This window comes from Oryza glaberrima, chromosome 2 (assembly GCF_000147395.1).
Source record: "Oryza glaberrima chromosome 2, OglaRS2, whole genome shotgun sequence".
In the NCBI taxonomy this organism is placed as follows: Eukaryota; Viridiplantae; Streptophyta; class Magnoliopsida; order Poales; family Poaceae; genus Oryza; species Oryza glaberrima.
Window position 1 is genome coordinate 12,781,243 of NC_068327.1, and position 24,403 is coordinate 12,805,645.

Sequence of the window (24,403 nt, forward strand, 5' to 3'; positions counted from 1 at the left end):
GTGGCAGTTCACTCTCCCTCCCTCTCGATGATAAAATAGGACCGTCACCGAAGTTTTTTTTAAAAAAGAAAAGGGGAAAAAAAGGCAAAAAGGGAACACGAAATGCCACTGCTGCTGCTACTGTCGCCGCCGACCGCCGCGGCGGCTGGGCCGGCACCGGCGCCAGCGCCAGCGCCCGTCGCCGTCTCGCTGCCCCCGCCTTCTCGGCTACGCGCGTCCCACCTCCTCTTCGCCTTCCCTCGCCTGCGGAAATACGGCCGCCGGGACCGCGAACCCGTGGCGACCAGCTTGGGCGAGTTAGAGGAGGAGGATGAGGATGACGAGGAGGAGGAGGAGGAGGAGGAAGACGATGAGGAAGTGGAGGTGGAGGTGGAGGTTGATGAGGATGAATTTCTGAAGAACCGGCCGAAGCCGGTTGGATTCGGCGCCGGGAAGACGTACTCCACCGACATCGAGGAGCAGCTTCTCCGGGAGATGGGTTTGGGCGGCAGGCGGCGCAGCAGCGGAAGCGGGCCGACGCCGGCGAAGAACCGCGCGGCGGCCAACTCGGCCAAGGGAACGGGTGAAGGTTAGCGCTTGTTTTTTTTTTTCTTTTCATTTCCCTTATCTATAATTTGTATATAGTTGGTACCCACTAACTGACTAACTTCTTAAGCTCAACATGCAAGTGTGCCACATCATCATCCACTAGCAATTATTATCTAGAGTATTTTAGATCTCATGCAAATATGATATATCATTTATAATTTAGTTGTATTTTTATAACTTAGCACACAAGCAATGTTAAATCACCATCTCTGAATTATTTAAACATATGTCTATCATTTTTATAATATATAACATACATTCATCTACATATCTCGCAGCAAAGCACGGGGTATCAACTAGTTTGTTTAGGAATCATCAACCATAATACTACTAGTAATTCTCTGTTGCTGCACATTACATGAAGTTCGGAGATTCCACTATGACTTAGTATCCTTAGTGAATTGGAATATTGGATGCAGCGAGCTAGCAAAATACAGTACTTATGTCAGATGAATATCCAATTATCCATTTGTGTCCTTGTGGGTACTGAGTAAATCGATAAAGAAGGAATTTTCGCTCAACAATATATCGCAAAGAAGCAAAAAAAAAAAAGATAAATAACATTCCACAAATCCAGCTGCTTATGACTTGTCCTCTGCCCAGTGCCCACTCCTCAACACTTTGACGTTATCTACCACCACTAATGCACCGGAGACTCATATAGTCTCTGCTCCTCAGTCGTTGTTTCTTTGATAATCTGCAGCAGCGTAGTAGATCAAAAATATCATCGCTGCCTATCTCCACAATATTTATATAGTACATTTAGGGGCTGAGCCAGGAATTATCAAAGCCTAGGGTTCAGCGAGGGCTCAACTGATGGGTTATTTGTTTTCTCCAAAATTTTCATGGTGATTAGAGGATCTAAGCATGATTATGGAGGCAAGCCTAGGACTCAAAGCTTCAGCTGCCCTACGCTTACCTCTGCCCCTGAGTACATAGTTGATTAGTTCTTGCAATGTAGTATGGCAGTTGAGCTCCATTGTTATGTTATTTCTCTAGTTTCAGTCGTTGCAGTGTTGCTAAAAGTCTATTTCTCACAAGAAGATGTCATCCTTATGTGGTGATCTATCAACAGAATGAAAAAAGAGAAGTAATTCATTGTGATGCAAATTTATTCAATTTACACATAGCATACTATTTTAACTGCTTTACTCTTTTCCTTACCAAACCTGTTTTCTAAGATGTTTCTACATTCTCACGGTGATGTATACCATTTGAATATTCTTTTTTATATCTAAACATTTGAATGATGAATACAGCCAAAATTATGCTGTTTATCCCATAATGATGCAATGGTTTATACAACAGAAGTCCATTTGTCAGACATGGTATGCTGTGGAATTATTTTACTCAAGATAAAATTCATACTAGAAGAATTATTAGTAAAAATCCATGCTATCAACCAAACATAAATTCCCCCATGATCAGTACCCCTTTTTCAAAGTAGAAACATGGATAAATTAAATAAAGGGCCAACATGAATTTTGATAGTTATTTACAGGGGCCAAAGACATGGGTTGACCAAATAAACACAGTGTGAGGTAGCAAATGCAATTATCCTGGATGGAACAACAAACTGGTCATTCTTAGAATTTAGAATTCAGATTGCTCAGTCCCTACAAAATACGAACAACTGGCCATTCTTAGAATTCAGATTGCTCACTTGTTCATTTTCAATGCCAATCAATTAATTCTCATGGTGTTTGGTTTGAACATGAACCAAATTAGATGTCCCTATGGTGTTACCTTCAATAGATATGATCTTTCCAAACTTTTTATAAATAATATCCCACTTGGAAGGGCAATAAACATCTGCAAGAATTTAACTAATAGAATTTCAGAAACTCTCAATATACACGTGTTACAATTTGTAGGTTTCTTTCACACGTCAGTAGTAGATGTCTCAGCTGCCTCATGTTCTTCTTTGGTTTTAAGAAATGATTACTAGACATAAGCATTCCTCTTGATGAATTCTCTCTATGTTGCCACAGATCTCAATGATGGCGGTGTTTGTGTTCGTGTTTGGAATCTCCCAAAAAAGAAAAACATACACAAGGACCTGAATCTTGCTTTCAAGGGATTTCCAGGCCTTGTAAATATTGAGCCAGCGGTTTCTGCAAACAAGAAGACTCGTGATCCTATATGCAAGGGTTTTGCCTATCTTAAACTGGAATCTGTGGAGGCTGCTACCAGGTAATTTATTTTAGTACAAAGTACAAACTTTGCTAACTTCCAACTTCTATGTATAATCAATTTTCAGAATTTTCTATTTTGCTGTGATTTATGTATAATCAATCTGGACTTAAAATTTTATATATGTGTATAGTAAGATTAGAAGTACATGTAGATCATTTTTTTGGAATTTTGGTGGCATATGTTGGTGTGACCATGAGTGCACCTGAAGCTTGTGTGCATATGATATGTTGCCTATTTATTATATCCATCAAACTTACGTTTGCTTTACACAATTGCACCAATAGAATTTTGTATCCTACCATTTTCTAGCTCATGTAACTCTTATGGTAAATAATATGACCAGAAGCTTTAGCACAGTATAATTGAAGATACAGCTGCGACTTTTGAAGATCACTACAATAAGAGTGCTAAAAATGTGTGCGCTACTGTGCCCAGGGCTGTTATAGAGCCTCACCGGATCTTTGACTATAGAAATTTAGAATGCTTCATGCTACCACTGCCAGTAGAAAAGCACCATTACCAATCCTTCAAAATATGTGTCTTTTGATAGTAGCGCTGTATGTGTCTATGCCTTTTATGTCAAAGAGTTCTGGACTTCAGTTTACTCTCTGAAGTTGGTGTTTGGATGGTACCTTACTTTGATCATCCTTACAAATATGGGCTGAGGTTTACTGCCGCTCTAGCTTTGCCAATAGTAACATGTGGAACACATTTAGCTCTTTGAATACAACATACCCAGGACCCCTTGCAGTTGTCTTTATATTGGTACCCCCTCTATCCAATCAGAAATTGCTCAGCAAGTTACCCAGTCTGGTTAGTATATTGTTAGTCTGCAAGACATAATGCGTGGCCATGCTCATGCGGGGATAAAAGCCCTTAGGACTATTCGAGGTGTCCTTGAACCCCAAATGGCGTGACAGCGTCATGGCGGCCACCGCACCACTAGTGTAGGCAGAAGAGGGAGACTAAAGATTTTTTTTTTCTTGCCTAATGAACAGAGATAGAACTCAATCTTTATGTAGATCGGATGACTTGACCCTTAACACATGATTTGGCCAAATAATGAGGCAAGATCTTTGATTCTCACAAGCTGAATTCTTGCTAAATTCCTGTTATTGTATTAACAAGCCCGAGTACTTCTCTTTCATAAACTGCACCAGCTTGTGATATCCTTTTTGGCATCTACCACTTGACCATTGTGATGCCTGAATGGTATTCATACGCAAGTTTGCTTTTGTTTCATATTCTCAATCCAGCTTAGTCGTTAATTTGTAAATTTGGCTTATGCTTGCTTCGCATATATATTGGACTTTCTGGAAGTTGTGGTCATTTGCTTTATCCGTGTACATTCTTTTATATTATTTCTAAGTGTTTTCATTTAGGTCATGGTAGTTTTATTACTTGCTTTAGCTGTGAAAAAAGACAACTTATCAGTTGTGATATACCTTTACAATGTATCTGTAACACCCAACTTCAGCATGGGCCCCTAATCAGCACGATTAAATTTGGACAAAGCATACTTTAAAATTGAACTTCAAACTCAACGTAAGTTTGTTGAGTATGAATGGTTTCCCTACTTATCTATGGATGTCCAAGGCTGCATGCACTATCCTACAAGCTAAATGTTCTTTTAGGTTGGCACCGACATTTAACTTCATAAATACATTGGCATCCATAAATATATTGAGTTGCTTCTCCCATTTGAATGTTTACATTTTTTCTTTTTTTTTTCCTTTTCCTTTTAGTTAATCATTCGTTTGAATTTTCTCGTTTTTGTTACACATAATATATATACAATGAATCTGAAAATGAAATTCCATAAATAGCTAGACTAAAATTTGAAAAGTTCACGTAGATTTTTGTGTCATAGTTTTTCAGTTGATTTATTGCCCCATGTTAAGCTAGATACACGTGTGCACTTTACACCGTAATGTCATATTGTACTTAATATATGCCCATGGAATACATGTTTGAGGCCTCCTCTAGGAAGCAATATACTTGACCTGTTATCTTTATTGTCTTTTTATATCGTTCAGGCCTTCAATCACACAGACTGCAGCATACATAACTTGATGTGCAAATTCTTCGTGCTTCTTCACCGTTGTTGTGTGTTTGCTTTCAGCTCCTTTTAAACCAACCTTAAACACTCCATAGCCACTCTACGGATTCTGAGACTGTCAAGTTCATTTTCTGGTCACATAATATGTTTTTCATTTTCTTTATTTAAAACACAATTTACACGAGCTCAGTATCTCTCCAATTGTTTTCAGTCCAATTTGCTTTTAGACTAGTGCCGTGGTTTCTGGATAAAATTCCAGAGAGGACCATGCATTTGTATCCGTCGTGCAACTTCTTTTAGCCTTTTACTCCATATCTTTATTTCTACTTTTATACTCAAAACGTTTTTTTATTTTATATATGCAGGTTTGTTGAACTATACTCCCAGAAAGCTGTGTCATTCGGCAAGGTTCAGAAGCCAATCAGGTGCTGTGTTGTTGATTCACAAAGCTCTGTTGACTCCCAAAATCAACCATCCAGTGGTCAGGCAATCCGTCAACCCGGGTTGATGGCCAAAAATTTGGTGGCAGCAAGCTGAATGACAAATTGATCTGTCAGTAACAACCTCTGAGATAGAGAACTTCATGTATATGGTGTGCTATGAACACATTGGCAATCCTATGTCTTGATTCTTTAAGTGGCTTAGAAATAGCATGGAATGATAGGCTAGGCTCTGGTCTTCTTTTATTTTTCTTCCACATATATACATTTCAAGAGGAAGAACCGAAGAATACACAAAGCTCAGTTACATTGGCATTCCTGCTTGAGCAAAGCTGTAGCTAGTACTGATGGTAGACGATTGATGATTTCCAGGTAAGTAGCGTAGCAAAATGTTGAGCTATACCGCTGTATGCATTGAATTTAACTCTTTCGTCGCCATGCTATTTTTCCTTTTCTTTATTTTTAAAGCTATCGCCAAACCTATTTCTATAAATTGATCATTTGGGCACTCAATTGTTTCTAGACCAGAAAGTGTTTCTTGGAATTCTTCCTCTAGGGCTAGAATTTTATACATTTGTTGAACCTTTTTAATATATATATAATCTACCCTGTAATTCAATAAATGGTTTTACTCATTCATCATATCACACCAACGATCCAAATTATTCCTATGACTTAGATCCGACGGCTCCCTCCCATCCATCTCTCGCCGAAAACAGCGCCGATCCCCTCCCCCCGCTCCTATCCTCTCGCAGAAAACAACGCCGTCCGCCATCGCCGCCCATCGCTCTCCACCGCGTCGCCGTGCCTCCGCCCTCCCTCTTTCAGGTCGCCGACCCAACATCAGGTCGCCGCCCGCGCCGATTTGTTCCATTCCCCCTCGCGATTCCCAACCCTAACCTCCGCCGCCCCGCAGGTCACCGTCGCTCACGGCGCGCTTGCCTCGCAGGTCGTCGTCGCTCCGCCGCCACCCGGTCCCCATCGACCGTCGCCCACGGCGCCTCCACACCATCCCCGCATCTCCGTCCGCATCGCCTCCCTCAGCACTCGGCCCTCGCACATCCCCGCGCTCTGCGGCTCCGTATCGCCGCCCTCGCCGCATCTCCCTCATATTCTGGTTTTGTTCACTGCCGCCGCCTTGCAAGTCGCTGTCAATCCGCCGCCATTCAGTCTTCATCGTCGAGTCCCCTTCGCCGCGCACATCCGTCGTTGGAGCGAGCATCATCGTCAGAATGATGTCTTCAACCATCCTCCCTCCACCGCCGTCGCATCAGTGCCACGTCTAGCCGCCTTCGCAAGTCGCTGTCGATCCGCCGCCATTCAGTGTTCGTTGCCAAGTCCAACTGCGTCGCCGCTGTCACCATCTTCACCTTCACCTTCACTGACCTCTCCTCTCAGGTTTGATTGCTCGAACATGTTGATTGGATGTTTGAACAATGTAATATGAAAAAAGAAACACTGAACCTTGGTCTGAGCTCCCATATTCAATTTGTGTTGAAGATAATAGGATGAAAATTACCCTGTGATAGTTGACTGAGGAATTGTATTCTTTCTCACTTCTTTGCACGGAAGGCTTGTTTTTGTGCAGCTGGATTGCTGGACATCAATCCTGTTTGAGGCCTGCACTGTGGATATAGCCATGTAACCTGTAAATGAATCTAAAAGCGGCATGACGTACGAGACCTGAAACCATTTTTTCCCATAGAAAAGCTACCCATAATATACTTATGCCCTCTCCTTTACATAACTGGAATATATAGAAAGCATGGGAATGCATATATTTGTCAAATTTACTATCTGATGCTCTCTAGGTTTAACATGAATAATGTTATTTGGTACTCCAAAGCAGCAAAAAAAAAATTCAATAGAAGGTAGATGGATATGCATATAGGACACTAGAACAGAGGGAAATTGGCACATGATACAATCAGGTAGCCACTGCTCTTTTCTACTTAACTAAATTTTGTGGTTATGCAAAGGCATAATATGCCCATACGTCCATGGATTTAGGAGTATAACCTCTACTGCCAACAATTATGCTAGGTTCCTATACCTTCTCACTCGGTCGCCAGTAAAAATCCATAAATTTTTTCCCTCTCTGTTATTGCCTGGAGGCTGGAACTCACCACAGATCGCTTTCTCATGTTAGCACCCTTTGTTATTATTTTTAGAATGTGTGCATTTCTCCAGTTTTGTTAATATACACATTTTTCTCAGCTTGTGTGTGGGCATTCAGTTCCATGTAAAGACCTGATGTGCTGAACTGCTGATTGCCAACAAAATTTTGCCTGCACTTGTACAGAATTGTTGTTTTTCTTTCCGTGATGCTCATATTTGTATTTGAAAATAGGGGACATCTGAACGGTAAGCGTTTTGACATATTGCAATTTTGTGCACAATGCAGGAGGATGCAGCAACTGCATTAAAAAGAAGACCTTATGCTAACAAAGCCAAAGGAACCTGAGTTTCAGACCTCCCACAGGGTCCGTGCAGTCAAGAGTGAAAAGCTCTGCTGAGCTAGAGGAGGAGATGCTGGCCAACATCCCAAAATTCAGAGCACGGCCATTTAACAAAAAAGTGAGAATTCGTTTACCTTAGTTTGATCGTTACTAACTGCTCAATCCAGGATCTGAAGACTATTAACTAAATGTTTGCTTCTGCATTTTGCTTCAGGACATAAACTCTGAACATCGTTTCTTGCAGATTCTTGAGATATTGACACTGGCCATTTCTAGAGAGTAGGGAAGGAAGAAATGAGTAGTGATCACAAGCAACAGCTATTGACATTACACCATTGGCATCATTTCTTTTCATGGGGAAAATCATCAAAAGATGCCTTAGAACAGAACAGAAACTAAATATTCCAGATATTTTATCCATATTTTCACCTATCCTTGTCTTTGCCTTTCCAGTGCTATTTTTCTGGTACCAAAAGATCTCTGGTGCTATATTCTTTTTATTTGTAAAATTATTAGATGCCTCATTCTAATATGAAGATCATTCACATCTTAATCATACTGCAGAGGATATCATCAAGAATTTGTGAATGGCTTATCTTCCTTTCTCCATTTCCCATTTATTGCACATTGCATCATCACATCTTTTTGTTATGTATAATCATGTGGTAGTTGATTTTGCTCTGATTGATTTTTGTACAGGTTTTTGCCATTTCACCTGACGGATAAAGACAATGGCTATTTATCTTTAACAATAGATATCATAGACTGCAAAATTATTTCTACGCTTGGCTGAAAGGAGGACACCTCACTGCAGGTATGTCCATACACTATACATTTATATGAATCAACACAATTTAATGTTTGCTTGTGTCACAAAAACAAAATATTTCTCTGATTTAATTTGAGAATGCATCTTACAACAATTTAGCTGGCTTTCGAGCTTCTTAACCTGATGCATTCATATGTGATGCTCCTGAGGAATCCTAATATGTTTCTTGTTTTCAACTGTTTGATGAGATAGTTAATTCTATAACTGAATAATCTTCTCAATGCCTATTCAGGACAATGTGTATTTACTAATGACCTATTTCTTATTTATGTACCTTTATGCACATGTTGTTTCCTAATTCAGATTATTATAGATCCTATTGTTTCCTGTCAAAAATTTATAGCAATCTAGCTCCTATGAGTTTCCATATACATGTTATAAGAATGCACCCTGTAATATTTATGGGATCTAGAATTCAAGAATTACATACACAAAATATCCTTTCAATCTAGCTAATTATCTGCATGGTGCTGCTGATATTACTAGCTCACTTGGATATGCCACACATTAGTCCATTCATGCTACACATGCACGGATCAACAATATGCAATGGTTTGAGTTCACCTCTTGTATCTGTAATTCATTTTCTTATCTAGATAATATATGGCGTTTAGGCAGGAATGTACATATAAGTCATAGTTATGGCTATGTGAGGGATTCACTGGATTTGTGTTCAACCCTTAAGACATGTCAGCCATGTTAGGCTTAAGACATTACGAATTTTAATTTCTATTTTTTGGTACAAGAATCTCCATGTGAATTTAGGTGTATGCCTGTTTGTCAGCATCTATGATATTTTATTTAAGTTGTAAAATCTGCTCGTGTAAGTTTTGTCCATATTCAGCCAATACAGTAAGTGAACCACCCAGATTGCCTTATGTTTGGTTTGATCTCTTCTCCCTTACCCTTCACTGTGTGATATATTTTTGTCCTGTATTGATATATAAGTGATGTGTGAACCAATTTAGATTTTTGTTATTTGATTACTGGTATGATATGATGCAATTGGTTGAACTATTTTGTCATGTGCGGAAACCTGAGGAGGATTTGTTGGTCTGTATTTTATACATGCTTATAAAATTTAATTGTGAATTGAGATTGTAAATATGGTCTGTATTATATTAGATGGATGAAATATGGTGGTCTAGGGAAAAAAGAAGCTACAGTTAGCTAAAATTGACTGAATTCAGATTGCACATCAATAATGAATGTGATAATTGAATGTCAATGTGAAAATTTGAGAGTCCAGATAGTAACTGGGTCAATTTATTGATACCAATTTAGTATGGCAACAGAGGTTGAGAGTTCGAGACTGCAGTACTGTGAGATGCTTGGACAGTCAGCATTGATCATTATAATGTGATGATGATGCTTCACAGAATATGTGATGGCTGATTTATACATATTTGGTCCTATAATTTAATTGTCCAATTATATATAGTTTGAGACGGCAAGATGGCAAAATAAAGCTACAAATTATGTACATCGTTAAGTGCTGTCCTTTTGAGAGCAAAATTGAACACGTACTAGGGTTTCCCAAACCAAAAAAAACCAAGTTCTTGCTTGCTCACAACCTCGCTGGGCTCAGAACATTCGATATTATTTATTTTCGAAAAAGTCCAATTTAGGTCCTACCCATTAAAACCAGCATAAATCGAGTTTCTCGATGATTTTTTATGACGGTTTCATCTTATGAGGCGTGTTTGACTTAGTGTTCAATTGACGTGGTACTTACGTATAATTATAGTCAGTGAAAATATATAATAGGACCCACATGTCAATGCTAATTGCACCTTAAAAATTAAAATAATTTTTGGGGACCTATATGCCAGTCAAATGAAAAGAAAAAAAAATCTGCCAACCTTACCTTGTCCCCCAATCTTGTCGCTCGCCTATTGTTTTGCCGCTCGATGTCCCGATCGTGGCCACTAGAAACCGCCGGTTGCCACCATCATTAATAGTTGAAGATTGCGGCTGATTCTGGACACCAATGGTTGTTGTAACCATTGTTGCCAAGGTTATAGTTGCCGGATTTGGAATCGCAAGACCGCAATGAGGCCAAATCTGGTGGATCTGATGGCAAAATGATTTGCCCTACTCCTTCCTAGAATCACAGGTTCACTACCTAGCACCAATGACAGTTGTCGGTTGGAGCTTGGAGCTCGATGCCTCGTGAAATCTCTGCCTTGCCCTTGGAATTTTTTACGTGTCGCTGCCTTTAGCTCCCACTGCCGCATATAGCTTCCAGATGTGAAATAGAGAAATCAAAATGGAGAAATGATAACAGCGGCGCGTTGTTGTTGGAGAAGTACTACATGTACTTTGTTGAGGCCTTGTGGGAGAAAGCGGTTGTCGGATGCGATTGAAGCTCGACTCTAATATGAGACACTTCAACTTTTAAGTAGGTTAGATTAAACAAATATCATGGCATCGTAACGTTAGTAGGGGTATATTACTAGTATATTAAAATAAACTTTTGTTAAGTCATTTCTAAAACTGAACCCTCCCCCCACCCCCGGAAAACACTAATTAGCGCGCGACTGGACACGTGTCGTGCGTAGAGAGGAGCGGTAGACGGCGCGTGTACGTATGGTTTTCCTTTTTTTTTTTCTGTTTTCTTCTGGGGACGCGTGTGTACGGTTTCCTTTTTTTCGTTTTTTCTGTTTTCTTCCGTATTTTCGGTTTCTTCTTTTTCTTTTCGTATCTTTTTCAGTTTTTAATACATACGTATGCAAACTTTATATACGTGTAAAATATAAACTTTGTATACACGTATATAAACTTTTGTATACGTGTATACAAACTTCATATGCATGTATTTTTTTAGATTTTTGTATGTACGTATACAAAGTTTGTATACGTGGTGTTTTTTGTTTTTTCTTGGTTTTTGGTTTTTTAAATATGTATGTATTTACGTATACAAAGTTCGTATACGCGTACACAAAGTTTGTATACAACAGTGTAGTAGTACTACTTGTAGTAGTAGAGGTAGTAGGTAGTACTAGTAGTATACTGTAGCACAGGAGAGGTGATTGCGCGGGCGGTTGGGCGCGTGCCCTGTCGCCCATTAGCAGCCCCCCCTCCTGATCTTTCTCTCTATGCCCTCTTGGCTGAGCAATATAGCTTGGTGAGTTGAGGGAGCGGGCGGCCACCTCACCCTCTCCTCCCTTCTTCCGGCGAGCAAAGGGCACATGCATCAAAGAGCGGAGAGGCCCACGGATGACACCTCCATATGTTCTAGTTGTTATCACAGGCTCCTTCCCAATCCTCACCGTTGTTGTTGAGAAAGGTGGCAATGGAGGCATGTCTCCACCACGAAAGCCCAACGAGATATCGCCAGCTCTACATTTCCCCTGTTGTAACCTGATATTAGCTCGACGCCAGCATATAGTTTTCGTTCGCTTTGGAGAAAAACGAATACGGATACTTTTCGAATCGGATAATTCTCAGATAGTTCATATACTGATACGAATACGGATATTTTCTCTCGGATACAAATACGAATATGGTATTGGGGTTTCTGTCGGATACGTATAATAATTCGGATATCTGGTGAACAATGTTATTCGGATATCCACAGAAGTCATGAGACATGCCATATTTATTTATAATTCTATGACCTTCAAAATAACTTTCTAGATTTTAATAGTAGTTCATCTCTTAACACTAGTCCACACTATTAATATTATTTAAATTTTCAAAAATATTTATAAATTATACTACATTTTATATAAAATGAGCTAATTATATATGTCGATATATGTTTCTATTTGAAGTTGAGTTGGTTTTCGTGTTTCGATAAAAAAATGTTTCCGTATTCGTGTCCAATCATATTTGATTCTTATTCGTATTTAAGATAGTCCATATTTGTTTCAGTATCCAGCAAAAAAAATATGAAAACGAATATGGTATGAGCATTATCCGTCCGTATCCGCTCCATTTTCATCCCTAGTTGAGAGGTGGGGGAGGGGTAATTCATCTATTGCAAGGGAATAGAATGTCCGATATAAGAGTTGAGGGGGATAATTCATACTTTTGTGATAATTTATGGGGGTAAATCGGACTTAATCCAAATTAGAATGATTTCTAAGTTTGTGAATGAAGGGCAAAAAAATTCCTACCAAAATTTTGAATCACAAAAAATTTAGCATGGTAACAATATGAACCTTGCATAAAATAGCTTCCACTACCGAGACTTGGTAATGGTATATTCTCGCTCTCATAAAAGTTAGACAAAGGTAGTAAACCAAATTCATTTTACACATCTCAATCTTACCAAGTGTTGGCAATGTTAAATTTAGAACTGTAAAATTTAGTAGGGTTGATTTTGGCATTCCAAATAAAAGAAGAAATCAAGTCAAGGGAATCTAAAGCAAAACAAAAATCGCCCGAAAGGATAAAAACCAATTTTTGTACAAACAAGAGAATTGAATTATGGAACAGCACAGAGTAAACAAGACTACTGCAAGGAGTTCTCTCAGATCCAAGCCCGTGCAAGACACCAAACCAGATCTCACCATCCCCCCTACCCCCTCTCTCTCAGATCCCAATTGCCAAATGCCCTCGTAGTCGTAGCTGCTCGCCGCCGCGTAGTCTCTCCCACCCCGCGCGCCCAGATCCATGGGCGGCCTGAGGGCAGCGTCGCCGTCGTCGGGCGCAGGCGCAGGCGCCGGGGCGGGATCGGATCCCACGCCGCGCGTGGCGATGGCATGCGTGCTGGCGTCGGAGGTCGCCACGGTGCTCGCCATCATGCGCCGCAACGTCCGCTGGGCCGGCGTCCGCTACGGCGGCGACGACGGCGCGGACGACGAGCACCTCGACCACCCGCTCATCGCGGGGCTCAAGTCCCTGCGCCGCCGCGCCGCCTCGTGGGACACGCGCCAGTGGCGGGACGTCGAGCCGCTCCTCTACCTCCGCCCCTTCCTCGACGTCGTCCGCTCCGACGAGACCGGCGCGCCTATCACGGGCGCCGCGCTCTCGTCCTTGCACAAGATACTCACGCTCGACCTCGTCGGCCCCGACGCGCCCAACGTCGCCGAGGCCATGGGCGCCGTCGTGGAGGCCGTCACGGGGTGCCGCTTCGAGGTCACTGACCCGGCGTCCGAGGAGACGGTGCTGGCTCGGGTCCTCCAAGTGCTTCTCGCGTGCGTGCGTGGCCGCGCTGCGCCAGCTCTGGCCAACCGCCATGTCTGCAACATCGTCAGCACTTGCTTCCGCGTCGTGCAGCAAGCCGGCACTAAGGGGGAGCTGCTGCAGCGCGTCTCCCGCCAGACCATGCAGGAGGTTATCCGCTGTGTCTTCGCTCGCCTGCCTGATGTTGATGCCACCGTGGTTGCCGACGGGCAGGTGTGATTCCTTCCTGTAAAGATTTCGAACCTTAGTTACTTGTGCGTTGGAAACATGATGAGAAATGCTGCGATTGTCTTCCACTAAACATGATAAATTTAACTTGCAATGCTCATCTAGGTGAGTTTAAAGAAATGTATATTATGTGAATTTTTTTTGTTAAAGATGTTCATGGTATATTGTCTCGCTAGTTCAAATAGCTGCCATTCTAAATTTAACTTGCATCACATTAGTTCTGGAAAGAGCATGTTGCAGTAAGAAGGCTCATTCATATATCCCTGTACTAAGTTAAATGCATTAATACTGGTGATAGCATTTTTCTGCAGACTGCTGGTAGCAAGAACCAAGGTTTGAGTGATGGAGAGATAGGGAACGGGAAGAGTGATTTTGTGTGCTTGAATAGCTCTGGAGATGAGGTGGGAGGTGGATTTGGTGTTGTTCAAGACCAGGCTATGAGTGAGCTGTTTGGGGTTCCTTGCATGGTAGAGATATTGCAATTCTTGTGCTCCCTTTTGAACATAGCAGAAGACATTGAGGTGAATCCAAGGATTAATCCAATTGACTTTGATGAGGATGTGCCACTATTTGCCCTCGGGTTGATTAGTTCTGCTATTGAGTTGTCAGCTTCATCCATAAACAAACACCCCAAATTGCTGGCATTTGTACAAGATGAACTGTTCCGCAATCTAATGCAATTTGGCTTGTCAATGAGCCCTTTGATTCTGTCAACCGTGTGCAGCATTGTTTTTACTCTCTTCTACCATTTGCGTCAGGAACTTAAGCTACAACTTGAGGCTTTCTTCTCATGTGTTATCATAAGACTTGGGCAGAGTAGATATGGTGCTAGTTATCAGCAACAGGAAGTTGCTCTGGAGGCTCTAGTGGATTTCTGTCGGCAGAAAGAGTTTATGGCGGAGATGTATGCGAATATGGATTGTGATTTACAGTCCAGTAATATTTTTGAAGACCTTGCTAACCTTCTGTCTAAAAGTGCATTTCCTGTGAAAAGTCCTTTGTCCACCCTGAATGTGCTTGCTCTAGATGGTTTGGTTTCGGTCATTCAGGCAATAGCAGAGAGGACTGATAATGCACCTCAGCATCATGAACAAACAGTGCCTGAAATAAGTGAATATTTTCCTTTTTGGCAGTTGAAATGTGAGAACACTAATGATCCTGATCAATGGGTTAGATTTGTTCACCAGCAAAAGAGCATCAAGAGAAAGCTAATGGTTGGTGTTGAACATTTCAACAGGGACAAAAAGAAGGGCTTTGAGTACCTGCAAGGGGCTCATCTCCTGCCTGAAAGACTTGATCCACGCAGTGTGGCGTTGTTTTTCCGGTACACACCTGGGTTAGATAAGAATCTTCTTGGGGACTACCTGGGAAATCATGATGAGTTTTCCATTCTGGTCCTTCATGAGTTTGCTAAAACCTTTGACTTCAAGGAGATGAATTTGGATGCTGCCTTAAGGCTCTTCTTGGAAACTTTTCGGCTGCCTGGTGAGTCACAGAAGATTCAAAGGATTCTTGAGGCCTTTTCTGAGAGATATTATGAACAATCACCACAAATGTTTGTTAACCGGGATGCTGCTCTGGTGTTGTCATATTCAGTAATCATGCTCAACACAGATCAGCACAATATAAGGGTTAAGAAGAAGATGACGGAAGAAGACTTTATTAAGAACAATCGCCGTATCAATGGTGGGAACGATCTTCCAAGGGAATTCTTGTCGGAATTGTATTATTCTATTTGTCGGAATGAAATCAGAACCATTCCGGAGCAAGGAGCTGGATGCTCTGAGATGTCTTTCAGCCGGTGGGTTGATCTGATGTGGAAGTCAAAGAGGACATCAGCATACATTGCTTGTGACTCCTTCCCTTTTCTTGATCATGACATGTTTACTATCATGGCTGGACCAACGGTTGCTGCTATCTCAGTGGTTTTTGATAATGTTGAGCATGAAGAGTTCCTTACAGGATGCATTAATGGTTTTCTATCAGTGGCGAAGTTGGCGGCATTCTATCATCTTGATGATGTGTTGAATGATCTTGTTGTGGCACTATGTAAGTTCACCACCTTGCTGAACACTTCCTATATTAATGATCCTGTAACAACTTTCGGTGAGGACACCAAGGCTAGAATGGCAACCGAGGCTGTTTTTACTATAGCAACTACTCATGGTGATCACATACGCAGTGGGTGGAGGAACATAGTAGATTGCATTTTAAGATTGCATAAAATAAGCCTACTTCCTGGTTGCCTCACCGGTGACACAGCTGATGATCAGGAGTCCTCATCAGATATGTTGCCTAGCAAGCTTGCCTCATCTCGAGCTGCACCTCAAGTTGTGCCAATCAGCACTCCTAAAAAATCATATGGGCTCATGGGGAGGTTTAGTCAGCTATTGTATTTAGATGCTGAAGAATCTAGGTTCCAGCCAACTGAGGAGCAACTTGCTGCTCAGAGGAATGCTTCAGAGACCATAAAGAAGTGCCAAATAGGTACCATCTTCACTGAGAGCAAATTCTTACAAGCTGACTCTCTCTTAAATCTGGCAAGAGCCCTCACCCAGGCGGCAGGTCGACCACAAAGGATCACCAGCTCACTTGATGATGAAAGCACATCAGTCTTTTGCTTAGAGCTTCTAATTACTGTCACTTTAAACAACAGAGACAGGATTGTCCTTTTGTGGCAGGGTGTTTTTGAGCACATAACTCATATTGTTCAGTCTACAGTGATGCCCTGTAATCTGGTGGAGAAGGCTGTTTTTGGGCTGCTGCACATCTGTCAGCGCTTGCTTCCTTATAAGGAGAATCTTGTGGATGATTTACTGAGGTCTCTTCAGTTAATTTTGAAGCTCGATGCTCGTGTGGCTGATGCTTATTGTGAGAACATTACCCAGGAGGTTACGCGCCTGGTGAAGGGCAATGCAACTCATATAAAGTCCCAGATGGGTTGGCGAACTATCATTTCATTACTCTGCATCACTGCTCGTCATCCAGATGCTTCTGATGTTGGTTTTGAAGCCCTAGTTTTTATCATGTCTGAGGGAGCACACCTCTCCCCTGCTAACTTTGTCCTTTCTGTGGAGGCCTCAAGGCAGTTTGCAGAGTCTCGGCTTGGCTCTGCAGAAAGATCTATCCATGCTTTGAACCTTATGGCAGAATCAGTGAATTGTCTTACACGCTGGTCACGTGAGGTTAAGGAAGCTGGTGGGGAGGCTGACAGGATATTGGAAGGAATTGCTGAGATGTGGCTGCGACTAGTGCAGGCACTACGGAAGGTGTGCACAGACCAGAGGGAGGAAGTAAGGAATCATGCGCTATTATCATTGCACAGATGCTTAGTAGTTGATGGGATATCAGTGCCATCTTCAGCATGGTTGATGTCATTTGATATTATTTTCCAGTTGCTTGATGAATTACTGGAGATTGCACAAAATTACTCACCGAAGGATTTCAGAAACATGGAGGTGTCCCTCTTGCATGCTGTAAAACTTCTATGCAAAGTGTTCTTGCAGTCACTTAATGACCTTTCATCACAGAGCAGCTTCAGTAAGCTGTGGTTGGAAGTACTTGACATGATAGAGAAGCTTATGAAAGTCAAAGTGAGAGGGAGGAGGACTGAGAAGCTACAAGAGGCTATCCCAGAGCTACTGAAGAACATACTGCTGGTGCTAAAAGCAAATCGGGTTTTATCAAAGACAAGCACCAGTGAAGAGAACAGTTTGTGGGAAGCAACATGGCTTCAAGTTAACAAGATTGCACCTTCACTGCAGCCAGAAGTTTTTCCTGACAGTGAGGGTGATGTAGCAACACAAAGTGCAAAAAACAAGTCAGATAGTCCAGCACAATCTGAAGGCGTGAATGTTTAGCTCAACATAATAACTCCAGTAAATTGGTTATATTATGCCAGAACTTCCTAAAATTTGAAATGTGGATGTATATTGTGTCCTTACATTCTTTAGCTGCCACTCTTTGAGAAACAAAACATACAACTTCCGTGCATGTGTAATTTCCATTGATCTAAATGGTGAAATTAAACATTAGAATGTGATACCATTAGCTTGTTCTTCTGGGATATGTGGTAGTGGTTTTCCTGTTGCTTTATATACATATGTTATGAACCATTTGTTTAAAATTTCCCTAGTTTTTCTGGGACATGTGTACAATAGCAGTCAGTAGAAAGTGACTGAAAAAAATGATAATGAAACAAGTTTGCTTTAGATGGTTGTGATGCACTACAATTTACAATTCAATGTTGCTTATTGTCATTAGGTACAGTTATTGTTTATTTGCTAGTGGTACACCGTTACTTTTCCTATTATATTTATGAGTATCATACTTGGCACCATTTGCAAAAATCTCAGAGTTGAAAAATGCCATCATGTGTCATTGACATGCGGATCCGCATGTCATTCTCACATATGATGATAGTTTGCAACTCATGTATCTCTACAATGGTATTTTTCAAACTTTCTCATACAGTATACCACCTGTTATGCTGTCATGTGTCGTGAAAGCTGTTAACTTACATAAAAGTTGAGGAAACTGCAAAACGGGTAGCATTTCTTGTTTGGAATGATGATTCCACTGGTGCCTGTCTGCCTGATTGGAAAGTTAAAGATTACCAGAGTGGAGAACGTGCACCAATATTACATCATATGCTGTACTGCCTGGCCTTATTCCTTTCTAATTAGAATATACATTATTGGAAATGCATTCAAAACCACATATAAAGCAAGGGCATTATTTCCTACATTGGAGAGGGAACAAGCTGCTGGACCATGAACATGAAGGCCTACTTATAGTGGCAGACTGGTGGTATATTATAGTGAAGGTGAAATACATTAATTGTTTATCATTATCAAATTATTAATAATAAACAAAGCAACAAAAAACTATATATCTCATATTTGCTATCTTTATAGCCCATGTTGAAATTATCTTATTTTCAGGATTGCGGGTGCCTAGAAACCGGAGGCAGCTGCATTTTTATCAATTCCTGGACAATTTGAGGGAAGATTGAAAGTATTTCCTTCTGGAGATGGGGCACAAAATTTACTGATTATGCTGGTACGTGTGGTTTTTTTGATGTACTGATATTTATTTTGAGTTATAGCATTCTATTTGTTGTCTCAGGTAGTCAAGTTTACACTATTGAAGGGACTTATAATACCAGGAATTTCTATAGTGCTCAATTGCTAAATGTGTTACCATTTGCTCAGGTGTCATAAAAACACTCCAGTATTCCAAGGCAACCATTTCATGCGGTTTGATCCATTTCCCATAGCCCAATCAAAATATGCCTTAACATTTGGACCTAAGGTCTTAGCACCTAGGGATATCACTAATCTGGCTATTCTTGTTGCTGTCTTTGGTAACTATAAAAAAATGAGTAAATTGCACATTGGTCTAGTTATATTTACCAAAGTTCTAGTTTGGACCATCCTATAGACAATGTTTTCACTTTAGGCTAGGTCTTACAGCAAAAAAATTCAGTTTGGACCGGTGGCTCACTTGTCAGCGAGATTAGGAGATAAATGGGCAAGCTGGGAGCCTCCTCTCTCCTTCCAACTCTGGAGCGCAGCTTCTCCACCGTTTGCTATGCCCTGCCCCTAATTCAACTGGATATGTCAATCACACGCAAAACGAGCTTCATGTCAATCCCATGCTAGAGCTGGGGAAGAAGAACAAGCACTTGTCCCCTAATGTTGTTTCATTGACCTTGATTCTGCCACCGTCAGCTTCATGGCCATGGCCGTCGTCCCCAACTCTAACGCCTTTCCTTCCAATAACCACTCCGCCACTCACTTCGCCGCCGCGCTTAATCTCTATCCTCTAGCCAATCTCGTCAGCCCCTTGAGCTACTGGACAGCAATGGAAAACAACAACAGAGCAGTGCCTGCTGCATCGCCCTTCTCCTTGGCTAACCCCCATCGCGTCCCCTTGCGCTCAACTCCCGACCAGCGACAGAAGTGGCGGCGGCGAGGTTGCGCATGCCCTTGTGGGAGGGAGAAGATGTCTGCTCATCCAGATGGGCTCAAATCCTGGAGCCTAGCCCAAAGTGCAACTCTTGGCAAATATATATGGTGTTAAGTGAAAATTTTGACCTAACCCTAGCCCAATGTAAAACATTGGTAAGAAAAGGCAGACCATTGTGAAATTTACTCTTATAAAATTGATGAGAGTTCCATCATATTTTCCTTTTCCAAAACCCCGTAAAAAAATAGACTAAGCTGTATAACTTCAAGAGGTGCTATTAGTGCTTTCTAGCGTCAACTCATCAATTTCTTGCTCTACAAGACCACTGGTGTTCAGGTGACACATGTGCCACCTGTTCGGTATAATGCCTCAATTAACAAGAAACTTGCTGGCATTTCTCTATAAAATATTCCATGAGTAGATCCTCCACCACCTACCTGCTTGTTGAGAAGGTCAGGTTGATTGATTTATCCCTCCTTTAATATAAATCATTTTCTGGTTAATGATGGAGTATATAATTTCCTCAGATTTTAAAAATCATCTCTGTGCCTCTAACTGCCACTGTGGACATTTCTTATCTGACTGCAACTATTTATGCATCATAATCAATATTTTGGTTTTATCCATGCTATTTATTATACTGGATTGCTAGTTTTGGTAAAGCATCCTTTGCCAATTTATTCCAGTTTCTGTTACTCTTGCACCAATGGGATTGCCAAGTCTAAGTTTTGCATATTTCAGTAATCCATCCTATTATATACTCATTTAGTGATTGTAATGTGTACTTTGATTAGTATGCTACAGAACTCAGAAGAACAATGTTACACCATTGCACTTTTCGGGTTCAGATTTCTCTTATCATACTGTTTGTTTTACTGCATTTTGCTGGGCAGTATTTATGCATGTACGTGGTACAACATGGTTGTTACATAAATGATAATTGATAAGCATATCTGCAGCCACAAGTTTACCTTTTTTATATTGAGCATATATTTGGCAAAGATTCTTCAGGTTGACCTGGTAGCCAATTTCTAGCTGTTGCCGAGTGGGATATTTTGTTAACCAGTTGCTTTTCCTTTCTATTTCCTTTCCCACTTGTGTATTCAAGCTCTGAGCCTATGAAAATGAGCTATTCTCAAAACTTTGGTGAGAAAAATGTTCAATATCACTTTGCTGGATATGTGGGCACTTTGGTAGAGTTTTACATTCTTTTTGTTGAGGAGAAGTTATTACTGCAACATCTATTTCTTGAGTCCTATTGCTACTATGTCTCTTTCATGGTTTGGCATAACCACACAATGTTATTTGCGCAGACCCTTTTCAGGGGTTGTTTCGTATGCCTCTAAAACAGGCCATAACAGAGTTCTTGGAGATACAAGGTAAGTGTGCAATGCAAAAAGCTCTCTTGAACAATAAGGTATTCCCTTTGTCCCAAAATATAAGCATTTCTAGTTGTCCTAAGTCAAACTATCCTAACTTAGATGGTTTGACCAATTTTATAGAGAAGACTATTAATAACTACCATGTCAAATAAGTAAACTATGAAAATATAATTTATAATGGATCTAATGATACTCATTTTATGTCATATTTTGTCATGTTATTATTGTTTTTCTATAAACTTCGTGAAACTTAGGATAGTCTGACTTAGGACAAAACCAAAAATGCTTATATTTTGGGAAGGAGGGAGCAAGTGTCAGTTTCACTACCTTATGTCTGCTTCTTTTCTTTTTTCTTTTTTTTTTTTTTGTGGAGAAGCTATCTCTCACTTGAGACCTTGTTTGGATAGGCTGAAATCCTGAGTTCCTGACCTATCCATGTGTATGGGCCCGGGATTTTAGTTCAAAATCCTGGCGCATACTCATGGATGGGCCAGTATTGAGCCCCATCCAAACAAGACCTGTAAGTTGGTATTAGCAATTGAATTAATATTGCTTTTGTCCTTTCAGTGAAAGGTAGAGCTCCTGCAACTTTTCCTCAAAAAGAGGAAAAAATCTGTCTTCATATAATCTTTACTAGTAAGTTGAACTTATTCAGTTTAGTTATTGTAGGCTTTTGCCGTTTCCAGTGACACAGGAACTGAGCACAACCGGTGCGTATAAAAGGGTAAGTGCCTTACTTACATTACAGATTGTGCTACTTTCAATTGTCGCGCTTCGACAGGCATGACTTGGAGGGTGTGTGCGTGCTTGCATCCATCGTTGTTAAGTCATAAAGTTGAGAGTTTCCCCTCTATCAACTTGGGAGACGAGTTGCTGAGTTAACTGGTCTATCAGACTATTACAGTATTAGTACATATACCAGTTGCTTCTACTGCTAGTCAGCTCATCTCCTTTATACTCAGTAATAATGGGCCTGGTAGACCAGGCCTCCCAACCAAGGCCAATTTGCTCCCTAGTGATGGATCGTTGCTACTTTGCTGGTCTTACTCCACTGCTTCTGCTGCCAATTAGTCCAGTCTGCTCCCTGGCCAACTTGCACTCGCATGACTTGATAACAGCACTTGCGTCACAGAATGTGATACCGTATAACCTGAACAAGACTAATAATGCTCAACGAGCACACAGTATGGGTCCATTTAAATATCGATTTCATCGAAGGGAATTATATACTATGACCTTTGGATATATATAATCCGATGCACACAAGCTTGAGATGTAGAGTTAAATGACTTTGGGAGAGTTTGGTATCAGTGACATCTTATCCCAGGCATGTATTAGCTAAATTCCTTTTTTCTTTATAGGGGGTTGTCATCAACAACGGTACCTAACTAGTTGTGATTATTAAATTGCTACTTGTGTGGCTAGCACATATTTATGTAGTTCTCAAACAAGAGATAATGATGATTTCATTTACATTGCTTACAAAACTTTGATTATGAATTATTCTAATGAATCTTTGTTCTTTAATTTGGTTTTGTATCAAGTTGTTGCCAATTTTTGCATGTATGAATTACCCTTGTAAAATTATTCCATCGCTTAATAGTTTCCACTGCTAAGGAGGCTGACAGTTTCACTTTCCATGTCTTCTATTAGTCAGCATGAAGAAATTTGCAATATTTTGCATCCCATTTCTTGATTGCTACACCTCCCATGTTGCTGAGAATCTCGGGGAGCCTATTTCTCTTGAATGGTCCTAACGGTTTCTACCAAGCAGAATGTGGGGCTTAGTTTGGTTTGTGACATAAATTGGCCTTGCCAATATTTGGCAATTTTAACAGTGTTTAGTATATATTTTGATTTAAAGCTAAATTTTAGCATGCCTAAAGAAATAGGCCATTTCAATAGTGAAATTATGTTGTTTTGGCTTCAATCCAAACACAACTTTACCTTGCCAAGATTAGCTATGCTAAAACTTACCAAAATTTGACATTGACAAAAATTTGACAAAAATTGGTAAGGTCTATTTAGGTCACAAAGCAAACCAGCCCGTGAGGCAACTAAGATAAAATGTAGTTTACCTCGGAGGCCAATGATAATTACATCCTTGGGTGTTGCAACAGGTATAAGAGCAGATACAATAGCAGACTATAAACCAGCTATAAACACATTTCAATGAGATAAAAGAGGAGAGAGAAGGGCAGTTGGCTACAGATTTGTAGCCAGTTGCATCACGGACTTTAAGGTGCATATGTGTATGACAGGTGAGACAAGATATTAATTATACAGTATATGTTTATAGGTAAATATTGTATGAATTGGTTATTAAGTTGACTATAGATGACCTGGAGCTAGTAGTTGGCTATACTATTAAACTTGCTCTAATTATCATATGTGGAAGTCCTCACTCTAAGCCTTCCTAATCTCAGCAACTAGAACTTATTAAAGTACTTGAAGTACACAAAGGCCGTCGCCGTACTTTCGCTCGTTCCCCGTCAACGCCCCAGCCGCCAGGTGTTGGAGGTGGCAGAAAGGCCCCGCCGTCCTTGCTGCCATCCGGCTTTGCCGGCGGGTGTTGGAGGGGGTAGAAAGGCCCCGTCGTCTTTGCTGCCATACGGCTTTGCCGACGGCTGCTCGGGCGGTAGCGAGGCGGAGGCGGGGCTACTTCGAGTCACCGCTCATGTTGCCCTAGAGCAGAGGGACATCGGGGCTACAAGTGGTATCTGTTTAATATGCGATGTTTTTTTGATAGTGCCACATATATGAGCTTCTATTTTCTACTTCTATGGAAACATATTTTCTTTTAAGACCCATCGGTGGACCCCATATGATTATGTACTAAAACAACTTATTAGTTAAAAACAAATAATTTATAGTTAAAAACTTTTATATATTTTCTTTAGCGTTCTAAAAGCAAATGTTGGTGAGATACCCTAAAATTAGTTCTAAAGTTTTAAAATTAAAATTTTGGTAGCGGCGGATTTTTTAAGGCAAACGATGAGGCTCTTTATTTTGAGTAAAGCATTTTTCATGTGCACTGTTGGATGTTGATCGGACGGCTGACACACAAGCCGTCCCAAATAAAGATCTTCTCTCAAACCCCACATCCCGACAACCACAGG

At 40.8% G+C, this 24,403-nt stretch overlaps 2 protein-coding genes and 1 long non-coding RNA gene across 3 annotated transcripts; all 3 read left to right on the top strand.

Moving 5' to 3' along the window:
- The first annotated feature begins 5 nt into the window (after positions 1-5).
- Positions 6-5,750, top strand: LOC127761170 (uncharacterized). Its single transcript, XM_052285418.1, is given in 4 exon segments — positions 6-568; positions 2,580-2,781; positions 5,209-5,314; positions 5,316-5,750. Coding segments are annotated over 4 exon segments (810 nt in total). The 5' UTR covers positions 6-102; the 3' UTR covers positions 5,352-5,750.
- Positions 5,751-6,136: 386 nt separating this feature from the next.
- LOC127761171 (uncharacterized) lies at positions 6,137-9,385 on the top strand. The gene is made up of 2 exons (XR_008015210.1): positions 6,137-6,681; positions 7,688-9,385. It is a non-coding gene; the product is annotated as an uncharacterized LOC127761171 (long non-coding RNA).
- Positions 9,386-13,020: 3,635 nt separating this feature from the next.
- Positions 13,021-18,143, top strand: LOC127761934 (ARF guanine-nucleotide exchange factor GNOM-like). Its single transcript, XM_052286269.1, has 2 exons — positions 13,021-13,917; positions 14,244-18,143. The coding sequence occupies exons 1-2, from the start codon at positions 13,192-13,194 to the stop codon at positions 17,790-17,792; spliced, it is 4,275 nt and encodes a 1,424-aa protein (XP_052142229.1). The 5' UTR covers positions 13,021-13,191; the 3' UTR covers positions 17,793-18,143.
- The last annotated feature ends 6,260 nt before the right edge of the window (positions 18,144-24,403 follow it).

Bases quoted from the DNA above. Each gene is read 5' to 3' on its own strand.
- LOC127761934 (XM_052286269.1), top strand. From the start codon at position 13,192: ATGGGCGGCCTGAGGGCAGCGTCGCCGTCGTCGGGCGCAGGCGCAGGC. The intron at 13,918-14,243 runs GTGTGATTCCTT...ATTTTTCTGCAG, and splicing joins CCGTGGTTGCCGACGGGCAG to ACTGCTGGTAGCAAGAACCA.